The sequence below is a fragment of the Podarcis bocagei genome (assembly GCF_964188305.1).
Source record: "Podarcis bocagei genome assembly, chromosome: 3".
In the NCBI taxonomy this organism is placed as follows: domain Eukaryota; kingdom Metazoa; phylum Chordata; class Lepidosauria; order Squamata; family Lacertidae; genus Podarcis; species Podarcis bocagei.
In genome coordinates this window covers 29,306,910-29,326,434 of record NC_138127.1, presented here as the reverse complement: position 1 = coordinate 29,326,434, position 19,525 = coordinate 29,306,910, and the positions used below count along the sequence as shown (strand labels likewise).

Here is a 19,525-nt window from a genome sequence, read left to right as displayed (position 1 = left end):
GGGGGGGGGGAAATACAGCCACACGTGTTATAAAAAACACTTCAAGTCAATGTTTAATGAATATTAAGTGCATTCATTTTACAAAGTTTGTGGTTTGTTTTAACGGTGTGCAGTATTTAGTAGATACAAAATAAAACTTGTTTTATGTAATCAAAAATGTTCAGGTAAAGAACAATATTTTACACATTAGAGAATCTGTACAGGTATTTACAGAAGTGTCTCATTTAAACTCTACTATTTACACACACAAACACACATATCCAGATCAGAACGGCAGTAAGAAAGATATGAGTTTTCACCTTTTTATATTGTTTCCTTTCTGAAATAAAAGGCTGAGGAGCTACTTAGGGCTTTTCCTGCTGTGCACATTTTCAACAGAAATAGCTGCCAAAACAAAACCCTCACTTCTCTAAAGGTTAGGACTTATTAGGGCAGAGGTGTCTATCAATTTCTCTGGATTACCTGCAATTAAAATTTTGAACCTCCTAATTTAAGGACCTTTGAATTTACATATTCGGATTCTACACTTAGTTCATAAAATGTTGAAAGTATGTTGTAAAGGGAAGCAATACTTTTAAGCTAGCACGAAATGGCAATTGTAGTTTAATTGCAAAAGTTGGCTTTTTAAATACAAATAATTGTGCATACAGGTTCCAAATAATTGTTCTGCTTGGCTGCAATGCTAAGCCACAAATTATGGCTTCTCTAATCACACTCATTGCCCATTAATAAAACTGGTGAACAAACAACAGAGTGGCTGGCTTAGCAGCACCTGGTTTCTTTTCTCCAAACCATGACTGGGAAGGCAAAAAGAAACTTTGGCTTCAGACTATGGTTTATTGTGATGGGAAAACCACAAGCACTGGTTGGGACATAATGCTAAGCCAGGAGCTCTGTGGTTTGTTTCCCAGGTGAACTAATGGAAGAGCGAAGCAGGAAAGCTTGAGTTGTGTGCACAGTATGGTTAAACAAGCCATATTTCATGGTTTAGTGGTTTAGCATTATGTCTAATGCTGCCATTGTGTTGGCTCATCTGAGGAAACACTTGCAGATACTGATGTATTCCTGCCAAAATATGCTAACTTTGTATGATCTATAATAAGGACTGTATGTACAGTACATCTTTGAACAAATGCCATTGGGTAATATACTGCAAAATTTCACAATCTGTGCTTTCTGAAAACTGAGAGAAAAGAGGAGGCTGTTGTTTAACAACCAACCCTCTTGTGTTTTCTAGTGGTCAACATTTCTCTGTGACATTCTAAATCAGGGTGGGGAATCTATGGCCCTCCAGATATTGTTGGACTACAATGCCCATCATCCTGACTATTGACCAGGATGGTAAGGGCTGATGGAAGTTGGGAATCCAACAACTTCTGTAAGGCAACAGGTTCTCCGTCTGTTTTTAAATCAATAGCATGAGGTGTTTCAGCTCAAAGAATTCAACTTCCCATGTGCTAGGAATTGATCATCTGCTGTCCTCGAAGTTTTAACAAAATAATGGCTTCAGACACAGTGGAATGCAGAGGAACGAGAAGTACTATAGTGTCTTGCACTTCAACTTCCCCTAACCGTTCTTTATAATCCCAAATGGAACTTCTAAGGAGAGATATGAAGTTTCACTCTAGGCAATTCAGGTAACAGGAAAGACAGGTTGTATGCACTTCCTGTTTCCTCTGTGCTCTGTAATATGCAAGGCTGCTCAAGGACACTAACAGGTCCAACAGATCTGTTTGATACCTTCAAAAAAAAAAATGAGAACGCAGGGCATTATTATGAAATCTGTGGGCATAAAAGGTGCATTTTAAGTCTACCTAAAGGATAAGCAACAAACAGTTATTCTGACTTTGATTACATGTCCCATTTCTCTCTCTCTCTCTCTCTCTCTCTCTCTCTCTCTCTCTCTCTCTCACACACACACACACACACACACACACACACATGCACACAGTGCACATAAACTCATAGCAGTCCATTCTTAGTAGCAATAGTATAGCCACTAGCTGCAGTTTGACATCTTGAATAGTTTCAGCAACTGCTTGAATCTTTCTTCAACCTGTGGAGAGAAAGCAAAGAGTCTAGAAGTCATTTCCCTAAAAATAAAGTATGCTTTTTTCCCCTCACACATGTGCAGATATGAACCAAGTGATCCCACCAGTTCTGATTACTGAAAAGTGCAACTACAATCATGGAAATGCTGCCAGCCTTTTCAGGGATTGCTCAGCTCACGTGCATACTTCAGGTAGGACACCCTTGCCAATATGGAGAAGCAACATTATGCATTGAATGGCCTCAGTATATGTAGATGTGAACATTCCCTCATCTTGAACAGACTAAAGTGGGTTATGTAGGCTTTCATAAAAAAGGATTTCCACAGTTTAAAGGCACCAGAGGTATAAATCTATTGATTCCTGTCTTGTGTATGAATATTGCATATCCACATGCAGCATCATTAGTCAGACTGCCACCTCAGAATAAACAAGTCCCCGCCCCCACTTCAGAATTTATGTATATCTTTTATGGCATGGTATATACCCAAAGGGTTATATAAGATCAAATAAAATTACATGTAAAGCCTATATGGATGTAATACTACTTTTCATATAAATATATTTTAAAAATTAGCTTCCTTTCTACCAATCATTTCTGTTCTGTAGAACAATCTGAATTTTGACACATCTTTTCTGATACATTTTTTCTCCTAAGAAATGTTAATGAATTCAGTAGAGTGTCATGGGGTTATATTTCTGAAGATATGCACTGCTCAACCAGACAGAAACACAGTTACACTTGTGTGCGAGGGAGGTTCAAACACAATTGCTTACCAAAATACGTACCTGAGCTGGACTTTTGTTTAACCTGACAGCAACAGAAGCAAATGTTTTTCCTGAAGGTCCTTTCTTCTGACATTCCAATAGAATCTCCCGGTCATCATTTCTATAATAAACATACAAGGGTAACTTCAACATCTGAACACTGTTTTGAACTAAGTCTATCTATGTCAACACTTCACACAGCAATGTTGTAACTCGAAATAAGTTTTTAAAACTTAAAAGTCTGTTAATGAAGACAAACAGAATTCTGAAGGCTAATAGCAATTGCCCAAACCCTCCCTTATAAACTAAATGATACCCATTATGTTCACACCATTCTGAAGCTTCTTCGGAACAATGATGATCACTTTATAATAATAATTAACAACAACAACAATAATAATAATTTATTACTTTTCCCCTGCCTATCTGACTGGCTTGGCCCAGCCACTTGGGGCAGCTTCTAACAAAATGTAACAGAATACAGCGAAAACATCAGACATTAAAAACTCTGTTGAATGGCTTTTAGGTCAGGTTTTCTCTCTCAAAAAAACCCAGAAAACAAAAACACACCAAAAAACCCAAAACAGATTGAATGGTTGTCCTTGGGTTTCATTCGGATATGAAAAAATATTTGTAAAACAAAGTAAAAGCTTATAGTTTCTAATTACTTTGCAGCGTTGCTCAATGAAGCAAATGGAAATAAAGCAAAGATTTCCATTTGGGACTATATTAGGCTTCATGATTTACTGCTAAATGCAGATATTTTCCGCAAAGGAAGTATACACAATACAATGAACCCTGTCAAGACAAGAGGCCACAATTCAACCCACCAGGTGCTCACTTGGGCTTCCAAGTTTCCCTCTCTCCATCAATTTACTGTCCCTACCTTCCAGTTCAGAAAACCTAGTTTCAACTGCAATGTAAAAATAAGACTACATATTTGCCTTTCCTGATTCAAGAGACAGGTCAACAAAGCTGAACGTACAACCAAGAAAAAAAGTTTGCTATGGTAATAATGTCCAGGCCACAGAATGCAGAAATGTATCACTCTATCTCCAACTGTTAAACTACACTTCCAGACCTCCCTTATTCATCCCATTGATTCAGTTTTTGGTTTTTCTTTTGTATTCTTACCTTGTCCAAGAAATCACAACTTCCCCTTTTTTCTTAATGATGTTTTTGGCACACAGACTTGATGGTGTCAGGGAGGATGTTGATGGTAAAGAATCTTTGTCTCCGACTGATGCAGTTTTATTACTGGATGTGTCTGTGGTCACTGGAGTAATCTCTTTAGACCTTTTGCTGTTTTTTTTACAAGCCAATTCACTACTGTCCTTTCTTTGTCTCTTTGCGTTGGATGTATCTTCTGTCTCTTTTTTTCTTTTTTTCCTTTCTTTTGTTTCACATCCCAGGCCACCAGTATTTAGAGTAGTACCTGTTTCAAGATTCTCATCTGCTGTACACTTGTCAGGCAGAAGCTCTGTCAAATTTATAACTGCTTCAACATCATGCTTTGGATGATCATCTGCTACATGTTGTTTCGCTGTCTTCTCCTCCTTTTTGTCTCCACATAAGCCTTCTATTCTAGCATTTGAAGCACGTTCCACTGTAAGATCCCATGAATCAACTTCATTTTCTATGGGAGTCTCATCAGTCAAGTCTACACATATATCAAAATGGGTCTCAGAAGACAACTTTTCTACAAGGGAAACTGCTGCACAGCTAATTGGAGAATGTTCTAATTCACCACAAGATGCATCTCTTTTTTGAAAGACTTTCATGGTGTGTGCCTGAGGTAGTGTAAACACTTCAGGTGTGTCCTCATGCTGGCTAGTTTTAATCAAGGATTCTAAAGTTCTCCCTGGTTCTTTAGGGGGCTCTTGCAAATCAGTGGCTTCTTCCAGGCCAGCACCACTATGCAACACCTGATGGGGCCCAAGTAAATCCGGGCCTTGAGTTTGACTGGCATTAGTATATCGCTCCTGAAGCAATTCAGACGCTGCAAGATTGCAAGGTTGTTCTTCTCTGGCATTCCTGAACAGGTCATCTACAGATTCAAGTGCCTCATTCGGGGCATCAGAATGAGGTTCCTGTTGGGGTTCAGAAAGATGAGGAACCTGATCGTTTGCAAGGCACAGAGGTGGCTCCTTCTCAGACCCCAGCAAATGAGTAACTTGTCTCTCTCCAACATCATTCAGCTTACCCTCAGAGTCAATAATCTTTAAATTTTCCTTAGATGTTGCTGTATCTTCCAAAGGAATGCTTTTGAGGTCCAAAGTATCTAATTTTTCTTCCAACACAATTTCCTTGTTTCCTGCCCCACTAGAAGAGGTCAGTGGTTCATTTGCTAGAGTAGGCTGTTCAAGGACTGGTGAGGTAGATGGTGCTGCACGCCTTATTTTAACAATAAAGTGGTCATTTGATTTCTCCATTATTACTGCCTGCATTGGAAGGCTTGGGCAATACTGAAATCCAGGAGCAGGAGGTATACTTGCCCATGATGAAGAACAGCTTGATTTGCTGCTTGAATTATCAGATTCCAAAGCCAAATGGATGTCCTGTTCAGAAGCATCCTCCTCTTCAAGATGGGCATCTTCACTGAAGTGTGCGCTCAGAACATCCTCAGGAACTGAGCCATACATGTCAGGTTTCAGGAAGCTAAGATGAGCATCTGACTTCAAAGGGGAGGGAATAGTCAACGACACAGCTAGGTCTTCCAGAAGAATAGAAGAGACAAGTGATTTTGGTTTCTCTGAAATGCACTCCTCACCTTTCTTCAAAGCAGGACTAGTAGGAATTTCAAACATACAGCTTTCATCAAGAATATCTGGATCAATTGGCATCTGCAGTCTAGCTAAAAAAGCTGAATCTCTTTCAGGTGAAACTATAGGCCATTTAATTCCATCTAGTACTCTCGACTCAACTCCAGTCTCTCTTGGAATCTGCTCTTCGGTCTCATATGGAGGCTCAGTCACACAGTTCTGGCCATCTGGGGTGTGTTTTTCTGGTGTCCTGAACTCCCATTGATTGTCACTGATAAAGTCACCATTTTTTTCTGAAAGGTCAGAGCCTTGTAACAAACTTTTGAACATTTCACCCATTTGAGCGTCATTCACCAGGTTGAATGTCAGGCCAGACATCTGCTGTTCTGTGAGAGGTCCACAGCTAATATCAGACTTGTGAGAGTCTCCAATCATATGCAATCTTTCATTTTCATTTTTTCCACTGTTCAAAGAAGTGTCTGACATGGAGCTTTCCTTGAAAGGTTCAGCTTCAGTCCGAGAATGTTTTGGGTTAACAGTATGGGAACTTCTACATTTTGCAGTCACATTTTTCTGTGTGCTCATTTTATTTGTGTTATGGTGACCTCGCTTCAATAGCTGGTTACCTGCTACTGGTTTTGATGGGGCACATTCTTCAGGCTTTTGCATTCTAGCATTTAAGGCTGGTTTCTTTGATTTCTGTCTGTCAATTTTATTTTTATGATTTACAAGGCATTTGGGGCTTTCTTTCTTTCTTTTATCAAGCTTACCTTCATCACTTTCATTTCCAAAGCTTACCAAGGTACACAGCTTTAGAATAATTTTTTTTATTTTATCAAATAAGTAGTCAAGCTGCTCGTCCACAAGTTTCCACAACTTTTTCTTCATATCGGATTGCTGCTGTTCAAAGAGATACTGTATTGCACTATTCTCTTTGATCCGATTAAGTTTATATTCTATAACTTCACAGAGGTTCAGCTTTAAAGCCTCACTAGATTTAGACATTTTAGAGAAGTCAAGGTATTTTACCAGAGATGTAAAGTTCAAAATAGCTGAATCTATGATCCTATGAAAATGCTGTACTGGAAATTGTATCTTAAACTTCATGTAGCTTTTCCGTACTTGCTTTCTTATAGCTTTCAGCATCTGCATGAACTCATGCACTGTAGAAGGTACAATAATTTGAACTATTTTTTCAAGACTGTCAATGCTCACAGTTTTAATTTTCTTTACTTCATTGGAGCGAATTATAGTTCCACCTTTGGGATTTTCTTTATTTTTTCCCCCAGAAGACAATTTTCCTGTATCTTCTCTGGAAGATGTTGTCCTGACCTTGTGGTTGCAAGTACTCTTGGTCAAATTAGATCTATCTGGAGATGCTTTTCTTCTTGTTTTCTTACTATTTTCAGAGTTGGCTTCTATTTTAGGCTCATCATTGTCACTTACAATTTCACCTTCTTCTAATTCATCTGAGGACATGCTTAGCTGAGACGCCTCTAAGATTTGATGACCTGAGCAAAGAGGCTTTTGGTTTTCCTTGTTCAGTTCGCTGGACTGGCTCCTTCCAGGATAGACAACTGCATTTTCTGGAACAAAATCTAGAAATAATGAAACAATTTGTTAATTAAGCAGCCCAAAGTAGCAAGTCTCAAAACAAATTCCAACGACAGTATAATCTAATAGTCAATTTTAGTTTAGAACAGTGAACATAATTGTTTAGAAGTGCCAGTAGCTCTAAGCGTTGCATTTTAGCAGAGGACAGGCAGCTTTTGGAAGAAGAGCTAGATTAAAAAAAAAAAAGTCAGCATGGAAACAGTTTTTATATATCAAGTTCCATGGCAACTTATCTTGAAATTGCAAGATTAAGCCCAAATGCACTTTTAATAATTACTGCCTCCAAAACTAGTGGATAAGAAACTGTGCAGAGTTCTGCCAGAATGTGAGTTACACTCTGTAGCTTAACGTGGCTTGCAATTCTAATTTTCAAGAGTGGGGAAACCCTTTAGATGCTGTTGGACCCCAACTCCCCAGGGTTGATGGAAGCTGTAGTCCAGCAGCATCAGAGGGTCATGGATTAGCCACTACTGCCTTAAACAGTTTCCTCCTATGTAATCAGTTTGAATAAATATCTACCTCAGAGCTAGCAGACTGAAAGCTAAATCTTACTCCCCACTGAGTTTAAACAGGACAGTCAGTAGCCCAGTATCAGAATATTTGCTTTGAACACAGAAGGTCTGAAGTTCAATCCCTGGCATCTCTAGGTAAGGCTGGAAGAGACTCTTGTCTGAAATCTTGTAAAGCCACGGCCACTCAACGTGGACAATACTGAACTAGATGGGCAGCTTCGTTTCCTAACTTGAGAAAAAATGCCTGTGAATTGCAGCTGTGCAGTATGATCTGGTGTATTGCTCAGAAGTTGCATTTAGTACTCCCATTCAAGTGTGTATGGGATCACAGTCGTAAATTTCAACACACTAAGAACACTTACTAAAGAGAAAGCTCCACTGAACTCAATGGGGAAGATATGTACAGGATTGCACTGTGCAGATGAAGCACACTTGCCTACAAGCAGTGCAGTAAGTTCTACTGAAAACAAACGGAACTTAATTGCAACTCAGTTATGTTTAGCATCGGTATACGTGTGAATGCTTAATGTGTTCCTTATTCAAATAAAAATCATGTAACAGGCAGAGCATATTAAACATATACCTGTATTATAGCTTTTCACAGGTCCTTTGTAAGGGCTTTCCATTCGGGGTACTTTAGCAAAAGGTCGCATTGGACTATTAAGTGGGCTGATTGCTTTTGGAATATTCCTCATATGATTGAGATCAATGCTCAGAATAGAGTTATCATCATCAACAGAAACTGTGCTTATTTCTCTTGCTGGAGATGTAGGTTTTAACCCTTCATTGTATAATGTTTCCAAGTGGTTTTCATGGTTACGGTCAGGAAAGCTTGGCTCCAAGTGACCACCACTCAGTATTTTGCCTTCTTCCACAGTAGCTTTATGAGGCATAGGCTTGTTCTCTTTTTCAGGACCCTCCAAGACATTTTCACCTGTCCAATTACTGGACTCCTTCTCGTCCATCAGTGAGTCTGAATCTGTCCCACTGATCTCATCTATTACACTAAAAGAATCAAAATCCACAGAACTTATAGTCTCCACATCATTGAAAGAGTTATCGGGAAGTGTGTCTTGATCCAAGGGGCTTTCTAAACCAGAAGCCACATGCATCTTATCAACTCCACCAGCTTCTCCCATCCCAGTTTTTGCCTCAGTCAGGAGCTTCATATCTTCCGGCGCCCACTGCGCTGCTATATCTTGTGGGTCTGAGGTTGTCTTCAAAGGCTTTGTGTTTAGAGTTTTTGGCAGCCCCTCATTTCCCACCTTCATTTTGACCTCAGAAAGAGGCATTACTTGTTCCGATTTGGTCTGAACAGGGTTGTCACAGATGGGTGATAGCGGTGTTTGGGTTTGCTTAATGGCATTAGCACCAATAGCCTCAGCTGGTACCAACATGACTTCCTGACCTGGAATTTCTGTACCACATTTATTGGTAGACTTTGCCACTGCTTTGCATTTGTCTGTTTGTTTCTTAGCAGGAGAAAGGGTTAAATTTAGTGTCTGCATAAAGCTCAGTTTTAAGTCTTTGCTTTTTGACTGCTCCTCTTCCCTTCTAACTTTTATAGGCACCTGCTCCTCCAAGCCTTCAACTACCTTGGCAGTCTCTACTGATTGAAAGGACTTCTTTTTCTCCCTTTTTGCACTATCTTTAATTTTCATGGCTCCTTTTCCTGTTTGGAGGGGTGGTTCCTTTGAGTCTCTTTTTTCATTTTGAGAAGTCCTGGCCTCATTAGAATCATCTCTCTCATTTTTCCTTTTCTCTTCAGTTCTATGTCTGCCCGATTTTGAACGTGTGTGTTCAGATTCACTTTTACTGCTATCCTCTTTAGGGTGGCCATGTTTCGGCTCTTTGTTTAAAACAGGAGGAGGTGGTGGTGAAGGTTTCCCTCCACAGGGCACAGGACCGCTTGCTTCTTTGTTCCTCCTGCAATCACTATGTTTTCTTTTTCTATCTTCCACATAGCTTTTGCTTATTTTTTTAGGGCTTCTGGCAATTTTATTCCATTCAGGGGGACTACTAACCTTGCCAGTTCTTTGTTGTTCTAGATAGCTGTCAGATTGCCTGTTTTTTTGTCCGTTGTTGATTTCCTCTTTGTTTCTCAGTTTCAGGTCCTTCTGATTTTTGTTTTGTGACTTTTCACTCCTGTCACTGCTGGAGTGTTCTAGTTTTGACAGTGATGTATCTTTAGGGGTTGGTTGTTTCTCCCTAGCAGAAGGGACCTTACCAGTTCTTTTTTCTGTATGTGGGCTGCTTTTGAGCTTCAAGTCCTTTTTATCTTTCCATAGTCCATTTTTTTCTGTTTTGTCTGGATTAACTTCCAACCTTCCATGAGAATCCAACTTTCCCTCTAGTGTGCTGCCTAGATTTTGGTGTGCTTTTGCTTTGTATCTGTAGTTATTCTCACTGCCATGATGCTCATTATGTTTCGTTTCTTTTTTTCCTTTTTCTTTGTCATAAGAGCTGTCAACACTTGCAAGCCTTACATGAGTACCATCGCTGCAAAGCTGTTCAGGATGAGACTGAGATATGTACAGAGTGTCTCCTTTTTCTGGAGGCAATTTCTTGTTTTCTGTACCCCAAGGTTTGTCCTTAGGCAGGGCTTGGGTAGTTCTAGAATCAGTTCTTGAATTGTTCTCTGGAACTAAATCTCTGAATTTATTTTTCAGTTTTGATCCCTCTAAGTTTCTTGCATTATTAGTTGATGCTGGGAAGTATGTTCTACCATAGGTATTAGGATGAACTTGAAATTCTGTTAACCTGTTTAGAAAGAGATTGTATTACTATACTACATTTCAAAAGTTATTTGAGATTTAAGCAAACTCCAAATTCTACTAAAATCTAAATGCCGTGGTGAGAATAAGCCTTTAAAAGTGTTAAATAAATATTTAATCTTCCTTTTACTTTTAAAGGAAGAAAAGGTCCACACAATGGCATTCTTTATGAAGTTGGCTTGTATCAACAAAGCATAGTTAAGATTAACCAGTTTGGATGGGGACCTTCTATTTAGGATTTATACAAACAAACAGAAAGGATAACACTGTTGAAATTATCATTGGTGCTATAAAGCCTGTTCAAAGCATGTCCTCAACCACACACTTTAGGAATATTCTCACCACACACATTTCACTCTGCTGCTCTCAGCAGGCTAGAATCAAGAAAGGTAGGGGGCAACGTTGCATCTCTGCTTACACTGACAGCAGACCGCTAACTCTTTGGGAGAGCAACACACATTTCTTACTGTTAAAATACTCTTGCTTAAAAGTTCACTCACTAATTGAAGAATCGTGCCCAAGGCAATAATTTAGCAGTCCATGTCTAACAAACATATAATCAGGTTTAAGCACCCTTCCCTCAGCAGGCATAGCAACAGAACCTGCACAAACCCTGCTTGCATTGTTGCTTTTCTCCCAGTAATTTTGAGAGTCAGGGTCCCATAGGATTTGTCCAAATCAGTTGAGAGTTCTTCTAATGAGCTGTCGTTCCCTTTTAAAATGACAATCCCCATTTCATGTTCCCCCCCCCCACTTCCTAATATAGTAACATACCAGAACCAAAATAGGCAGAAAAAGAGAGCCTTAACTCATAGCCTCTCTAGTTAACCTGGTCGCAATCACCCAGCACATGCTTTACACAGGGCAGCCCCGTTTCAGGAATGCTGTTCCCAGGGATCCTTGCCTGGTGCCAATGTGGCTGCCATGAGATGAAAATGATATGCTTCAGTTGCAACAATTTGTTTACAAATGTTGATGGCTTGGGGCTTTGTTGAAGCCAGTCTGGTCCTTTCAGCTTTTAAAATTAAGATAGAATGAGAACTGAACATCATTTAATTTGCTCACAGCTTCCTTAAAAAAGAAACAAGTCTCAAAGCAACTTCCTACTGATAAGTACATGCCAATGCAGATACCTCAAAACAGTACAACACATTAAAAGTGTTCATCCACATTAAAAAGGTAAAGGTAAAGGACCCCTGACAGTTAAGTCCAGTCATGAACAACTCTCGGGTTGCGGCGCTCATCTCGCTTTACTGGCCGAGGGAGCCGGCGTTTGTCCATAGACAGTTTTTCTGGGTCATGTGGCCAGCATGACTAAGCCGCTTCTGGCAAAACCAGAGCAGCGCACGGAAATGCCATTTACCTTCCTGCCGGAGAGGTGCCTATTTATCTACTTGCACTTGACGTGCTTTCCAACTGCTAGGTTGGCAGGAGCTGGGACCGAGCAACGGGAGCTCACCCCGTTGCGGGGATTCGAACCGCCAAACTTTTGATCGGCAAGCCCTAGGCTCAGTGTCTTAGACCACAGCGCCACCCGCGTCCCTCATCCACGGTAGTCAGCTTAAAAACAAAATACACTTCCCCTGATCCCCACTGAAATGAACACCCAATTGAACCACAAGACCTTAGTACCATCCCTGGCCAAATACCGGACAGAATGAAAACATTCCACATCTTTGCGCACTAGTTATGCTAGCAAGCATGAAGCTATGAACAGAATATGTAGGTAACCTTTTTCTTTTTTAAAAAAAAAACATTTTATTCAGGATTTTCTTGTTTTACAGAAGTGTAGTGCCTCGTATTTTTTTTTCATGTAACATTTTTACAAATCCGTTTCATTTGTTGAGGCATTAGGGGGAGAAGAAAAGAAAAAAGAAGAAAGGAAGGGGGGGTGGAGAGGGGAAGATGGATAGGGGTGGGGTCAGGTGGCGGTGTTTCTATTATGTTTAATGTATGTAGAGTCTGGTGTCAGCGTTGCTTGTGTTGTTCACTTGTGTTCCTTTGGTGGTGTGAGAGGTTGGGGTTGGCCTAGGGTGTGGTTGTTTGCTTGTGATTGGCTGTGGTGATCTTTGTTTTCATGTGTGGGTGAGGTGGGTGGGTGTTTTGGATCAGGTTAGCCATATTGATTTGTATGCTGTTGGTGGATTATTGTCACTGTCCTGTTGGGCTGTGTATGTGTCAGTTTCAGTTTATTAGTTATTTTTTCTAGTAGGGCTGTTTCCCATACTATTTGGTACCATTGGTCCATGCTTACTCCTGACAGGTCTCTCCAGTGTCTGGTTATGGTGTTTCTGGCTGCTGAGAGCAGGTGGGTTATGAGTTCTTTGTGGTGTAAATGGGCATTGTTGTCTTGGAAGATGTTTAGTAGGGCCAATTCTGGGGTGATGTCTATTACTTGCTTAGTTATTTTACATATTTCTTGTATGGCTGTTGTCCAGAATAGTTGGATTTTGGGACACGTAGGTAACCTTTTTCAAGAAACACTTCAAATTTTAGCAGATTTTTTTTTCCAGAAGATGAGTATCTGATACCTAGCAAGTTAACGTTTATGTGTATGTTAAATTTAACTACAAAAAAGATAGTTTTAGAAAACATCTTCTACTTTTTAGTTTCAAATGTGTCTTGTTTCTTCTTCTAAATATTTGGACAATAGAGGACATTCCTGAAAAAAGCATACCTTCGCTGGAGACTATTAATTTCTTCATCCTTGCGATTAATTTCCACTCTAGCTGTTTTTAGGAGAGCGGAAATATTCTTTTTAAGAGACTGGTTTTCATTTTGCAGAGCAGAGTTCTAATTTTAAAAGAACACAGAGACATATACACGTTATGAACTTGTATCTGCATATATTGGGGGAGAGAAGGAAATAACGGTTTAGGAAAAAATCTCATTTAAATGAATCACAGTTAACTTTCACAAAGAACTTTCAAAATGCCCCACCAACTTTGTTCTGCAGCCTAATACAAAAAGCACTATTTTCAATAAGCATCAAAGCAAAATACATTTACGATACTAACAGTCCTTACTGGGACAGAGCTGCCCTGCACAGCCTCACTAATTCAAAATATTATTATTGTGGTTGCTGTTTCTGATTTTCTTATTTTGATTTATTTAAAAAAACAGATACACTCACAACTAATACTTCAAAACAGCAAACCAATACAAATTGGAAGATGTATATGAAGAGTTTGTAGAACACTTTCAGTTACAGGATACAAAATGGATAAATTACCACTTAATGCTGCTTTACCTGTTCCTGTATTTGCTGAAACCTCCTTGTCAACTCTTGAAGTTGTTGCTGACATTTCTCATGTTCAGCCTGCAACTGTTGAAACAGGATTATTCACATTTGTATTAAAGACAGTATTAAGTGAGCATAATTTTCTTTGGGTAATAATAATAATCGAGCTTTGTTAAAATATGCAAGAAAAGTCATTACATTAAAATAATAGTAAATAAAATTTCCCTCACAAACAGGAAAACCATCCAAACATGCATTTACAAAATGTCTGTGTCATGACTGATCACAGATTTCCTGATGCACATGTCGAATTTTTCAATAAATTGAGACTTCTCAGTAAAGTGGGTGTTTGGGGATTTTAAAATCTTTTGATAGCACATAGTGTGCTAAAATGTGCTGAACTGATGAATTTAAAACATATACCTTGCTAACTAACTTGCTAACTAACTACATCACATTTCACCAACATATCATTGATTCAAAATACATACATCATTGTAAGTAGCTTCCTTTGCTGTTCCTTCTTCAATCAGGATCTCATCGAATAGGTTTAAACTACTTATTGATGAGGTCAGTTTTGTAGCAGGTTTGACTGAGAGAGAGAGAGAGAAAAAAAGAGTTTTACTTGGAATATTTTCCTTTTCCATTGTACCCATTCTTCCATTAGATAAGATTGAAAGAGCTATAATAATAACAATAACAATAGCAACAATATTATATTATTTATACCCCGCCCATTTGGCTGGGTTTCCCCAGCCACTCTGGGCAGCTTCCATCAAAAGATTAAAAATACATTAAAACATCCGTCACATCCGTCATTAAAAACTTCCCTAAACAGCAGGTCCCTATGCCACATTAAACTGCTTTTGAATATTTTTCTCAGTTTCAAAAATGTTTCCTATGTGGGACGGGGGCGGGACGCACTGGACGCACTAGACATCTTACTCCCATGTAAAAGTTGTGAAAGTTAGTTTCAGTTTCACAACTTCCATCAGGTTTTTAAATTATGTATAGTGTTATGATGTTCCAGGATACAGCAACTGGTTCTGCACATTTTATCTCTTCCCTGATGTCCTTCCAAATAAGCCATGGTTGCCACTTGTCACCTAAGAAATTCTACTTAGATCAAAATGCTATTTGTGGCAGCTGCTAACTCAAATTACATATCAAAGCCATCTCTTAAGAGTCAATACAAACTACTCCTACTCTGAAGTGTAAAAGATACTTATTGCTTCTGCAACAAACCCAAAACAAAAATGCTCTATCCTAACAGCAGGATGAATATATACAGGACCTTTTATGACAAAATTCTCCAAAGTATAATTAAATAACCAAATAACTATGGATTGTATCCAACTCAGCTAAAAGCTTCTGTCAGTGGAACAGGAAGGGAAGCAGTGAATTCTCAGTGGTTCATCCTTCCTGCTCAAGCCTTACCCCCCATGTCCATCATAAATCTGCTTCAGAGATCTTTACTCTCAGCTGAGCAATGCCATTGGTTACAAAGCTATGAACATACCAGAAATAACTGGAGAGCTGTCTAATCCATCATAAATATCCACTGAACTCTCATCATCATCTACTCCTTGAGAAGAAACTGCAAATAAAGAGAATAAAGTAATAATATGTAAGTTCACCCAGTCTATGTACGTAGTAATGGTGAAATACAAGAGAAGGCGGTAGAAAGGATCCTTAGTAGGAAATCACTATGAGGTGAAAGAAATAAGAAGCTCTTCTCCCCTTGCACTAGTGTCCCCTTTCAAATTGTAGCCTCAGCGGTGGGTTTTATAGAATGATAAATTACTTAAAAGGGACAAAAATAGGCCGTTTTTGTGTCGGAAATAACTTCTTACATTAAAAAGATAATACAGCATCAAACATAGCCATAACAGTAATACCTAGGTCCTTATCATTTGTTCAATAATGGTATCCATCTTATTCTATGAAGCCACAAGAAGAAAATTGTAGTTAAGAGGGCATCCGATGCTTGTCTGCACAACTCTGCTCCCAAAGATCAGATTCTTAGAAAACCATATGATGGGTCTCTCAGCAATGCAGGAAGAAAACTGATGATCTCTTCCGATGACCAGCAACAGCTCTTGCCACAACATATGACAGTCAACTGTGCTGTACAAGGAGCTACATATATTGGTCCATATATAACTTTTCTCAAGGGTTTCTTCCTTGGTATGGAGTTTCCCTACATTTATTTATTTATTAAGTAAAAATAATCTGATTAAAACCAACAAACAAAAAAACTTACCACCATGCAATAAATTAGAAAACGTCATCCCATCATCATCATCATCTGTTGCCATTATACTCTCTTCCTAGTATTCTCCATCTGCATTTGGCAACAAAAAAAAGATTCTGATTAGCCTAAGTAAAATCATACAGGTTATTAATATAGAAGGCAATCCATTAGAGAAAGATGGATCTCTTTATTCTGTTTTCACAATTGGACACAAGTGTTCTTGCATACACAGATGATGACCAGGATGGGAAGAACATATTCACAGGTGAATGAGATTGCCAGCATTTATTTTTGCAACAAACAGTTCCATAGCACTAAGCATTGTTGTAGCTACAGGGGGGCTAGTCAGATCTTTTTGCCCCTGGTGAAGCCACTAGGGGGGGGGCACAATTGAGGCTCCCAGCTTGTGTGTGTAAGTGTGTATGGGGTGTGTGCCAAATTGGGTCTTTGACCTATGTGAAGTAAAACCTAGTTTTGCCCCTGGTGCTAAAGCTAACCATAACTTGACGAGAATGAGCAAACATGTGGCTTCCCAGAACCAAGATTGTAGACAATAACACTACTTAGGCCTAAGCCAGAGCTTTCCAAACTGTGTGTCAGGACAAATTAGTGTGTCGGCTGCACTGTGTTGTTGAGTGTGTCTTGAAAATGCTCCCAGGGCTGGAAATGGGTTAATTTAACCTCTGATTTGCTAGTGAAACTGAATTACTGTGTCACGAAATGACACCTGTCTAAAAAGTGTGTCACCAACATGAAAAGTTTGGAAAGCTCTGGCCTAAGCCATGGTTTGGCTTCGGGTTATGTTTGAACCTGGGCTTATGGTTTGTCCACCAAATCAGAGGGGAGGGGGAAAGCAAGTGAAGAGCAGTTCTCCAAAGAGGACAGAGTAGAGCAACCACTGTATACAATTCTTCCTATAAAAAAGTACAGGGGCCTACTGCTCAAACAAGTCTTCTCCAACGAAAAGCAGTCTTCACTCTTAACCACGATAAGTAAAAGTGCTTTCTCATTACTAAACAGCAAGGCACTCTGCACATGTTCTTTGTGCACTTATGCACAACCCTAGTCTACTTAACTGGGAGCAAGCCTCACTGAATTCAACATTTAATTATTCCTCAGCAGAGAAGTTTAGCATTACAAGGTTAGTCCTGGACTCAGGTGGGGCGTGGGAAGACAAATTCCACCCAAAGCAGAACTAAGTGGCGATATAAAACATGACCCACCACCACTCTCCGGTTAAACTGGTGCGGTCCAAGTCCACCACTTCGGAACTTCGACCCATTTGTTTCCCTCTTCGGGCGCTGAGCAGGCCTTAAGGCAGCCCCAGCCCCCACTTTCACCCCAGTGACCTCCAGCTGCTGTTGGACTACATGCCCAGTCACCACAAACCAGGATGGCTTGAGTTGTAGTCCAGCAACGTCTGGAGGGCCATAAAGGCACCCCCGCCCCACCCTCCAAACCCCCAGCCTTGCAGAAAGCGGGGGCGAGAAAGTGGGAGACGTGGGAATTGGGAGCGGGAAGAGTTACATGCTGGTGGGGGGTGGGGTACGATGCCATTCGGGGGAAAGACAATATATAGATAACTCGGGAGATGTGCTCGTGGGAATGCCGCCGCGGGGATCGGCAGGGGTTCCGGGCAGGTGAGGCAGCCACTCTCCCACCCGCTTGATCCCCACGAGAGAAAAACACCCCCACTCCATTCCCGGGCCACTTGTTTCTACAAACCGGAATAACGCGCGCCGTGCCGCCTCCGCTGCTCCTCCTCACTTTCGCTCCCTCGGCCGGCGGCCGTCGCTGCCTCTCTCGCTGACAACACTCCCCCCACCCCAAAACACCGCCACCTTCGCCGCCGCCAAACGGGAGAGGTGGCGCCCGGAAGAGCCCGGCCAATCACCGGAGACGCTGGGGCGCGCGCCGTGCCTCGACGTCAGCAGCTCCCACCTCCGCCACAGAAACGCTTGGCGCCAAAAGGAAGCGACAAGGCCCGCCCCTTCGGGATGCAGGCCGGGCGGGCTTTCTTCGCCGGAGCTGCTTCGACGAGCGGCTCCGCTGGGGGGCGCCTGCTTTTGCTCTCGGGAGCAACCCGGCGGATTCTGTTTTTATATATACAAACTCAAGCCCTGAAGCCGCCGTCGGTGTTTTGATGCTGCAAAGCTACCAGAAAGCTTCGTGGCTGATAACTTTGCCGGGGCAGAAGTTTGGGTTGGCGCAGCCGCAGAGCCCGTTTTAATCAGAGAGGAGTATTTGTTTGTTTCGCCAAAAGCCTTATTGCCGTAACGTCAGCTGTCAGACGTGCACGAAGACAGAGAAACTCTCCTCTATCAGCTGTCAGTTGAGGGCATACCCCAAATATGTGACATGGAGTGGGCCCCTAAAAGCTGTAGTCCTGTTCACGAGGACTGGGAGAAAGTGCCGTTAAATGCAATGGAGCTTACTTCCAAATAAACATGCATAGGGTTATGGAAAAGCTCATGCCCAGTGCTTTTTCTGCGGGTACTCAAGGGTACGCAGTACCAACACCTTTCCTTACAAATGTTAGAAGTGTGGCACTTATTGTAACAACTTCACGGCGACTACCAACACCTTTTTCCTATTTTATTTTTTTAAAACCAAAAGCACTGCTTATGTCACAGTACACATTACAAGCCTATGCTTGTCTACTCAGAAGTAAGCCCTGTTGAATTCAGTGGAGCTTACATGTAAAGGAGTAAGGCCCACTGGGTACAGTGGAGCTTCTGAAGAAAGGTGCAAAGTCGCACTATTACCGTAAGTCTTCAAGGTGCTGCTAGATTATTTGCTGTTGGTGTAAGTAATAGACCTCAAATGAGCAACGGTTCAGCATTTTTAAAAAAGGTATCTAGCAATCCATCTTTCATTTCCTAGGTAAAGGGGAAGGGAAAAGGATGACTGAAGTTGGCTGTTGGATAATTTTTTGTGGTTTTGGAAACTCAGCAAATAAGATAAGACCTTTGCAACTGAATTGTATGTATGCTTTCTCAGCAGAAAGCCCTGGAGTTCAATGTGACATACTGTCATGTAGTGTATAGCTGCTATAGCACATACAGTTAATTACATCTTGTACCAACTAGTGGTTAAAAAGATTGATTGTAAATTTTCAGATCTCCTTTGACCTAAAAAGTTAACTCTGTCATTTGTTGGCTTTGTTCCAGCTATCCCATATAGTTTTTAAGGTTCATTACAACAGCAATACTTTTGATAGCAGCAACTTTGTCTTTTGGCATGCAAACTTGTTTGCATGCAACAAAGTGCTTTTGGCCACTTCCATTTAAGGTGCTCTGTGCAATCTAACCCTTTGTATATTTATTTGGGACTTAGTCTGAATAAACTCCACTCAACTTTATCCCTGGTAAGTGTGTTTAAGATGGCAGCTGTGCGGTCCTGTCCTGTGCAGGTTTAGGTGTGTCAGGGATTGTTGCCTAGAAATAATGGACTTGTAAGCTTAATTTTCCATTAGACTTGCTGGGCTGTTGATGTTTTGTCCCCCGAACACAGGCCCTGCTATTCAGTACAGTATAGTGCTAGAGGGCCACA

The 19,525-nt window shown here is 40.6% G+C and overlaps 1 protein-coding gene across 1 annotated transcript; it reads right to left on the bottom strand.

The window, feature by feature from the left end:
- Positions 1-75: 75 nt before the first annotated feature.
- Positions 76-17,845, bottom strand: CASP8AP2 (caspase 8 associated protein 2). Its single transcript, XM_081186538.1, has 10 exons — positions 17,699-17,845; positions 15,983-16,063; positions 15,239-15,316; positions 14,211-14,311; positions 13,729-13,803; positions 13,156-13,271; positions 8,288-10,464; positions 3,951-7,176; positions 2,838-2,937; positions 76-2,056 (listed from the first exon to the last, which is right to left on the bottom strand). Exons 2-10 carry the CDS (start codon positions 16,035-16,037, stop codon positions 2,000-2,002), a joined length of 5,985 nt encoding a protein of 1,994 aa, XP_081042664.1. The 5' UTR covers positions 16,038-16,063; positions 17,699-17,845; the 3' UTR covers positions 76-1,999.
- Between the last annotated feature and the right edge of the window lie 1,680 nt (positions 17,846-19,525).

Bases quoted from the DNA above. Each gene is read 5' to 3' on its own strand.
- CASP8AP2 (XM_081186538.1), bottom strand. From the start codon at position 16,037: ATGGCAACAGATGATGATGATGATGGGATGACGTTTTCTAATTTATTG. The intron at 13,272-13,728 runs GTAAAGCAGCAT...TTTTAAAATTAG, and splicing joins TTCAGCAAATACAGGAACAG to AACTCTGCTCTGCAAAATGA. The intron at 7,177-8,287 runs GTATATGTTTAA...CATTATTTCTAG, and splicing joins TGTGAAAAGCTATAATACAG to ATTTTGTTCCAGAAAATGCA.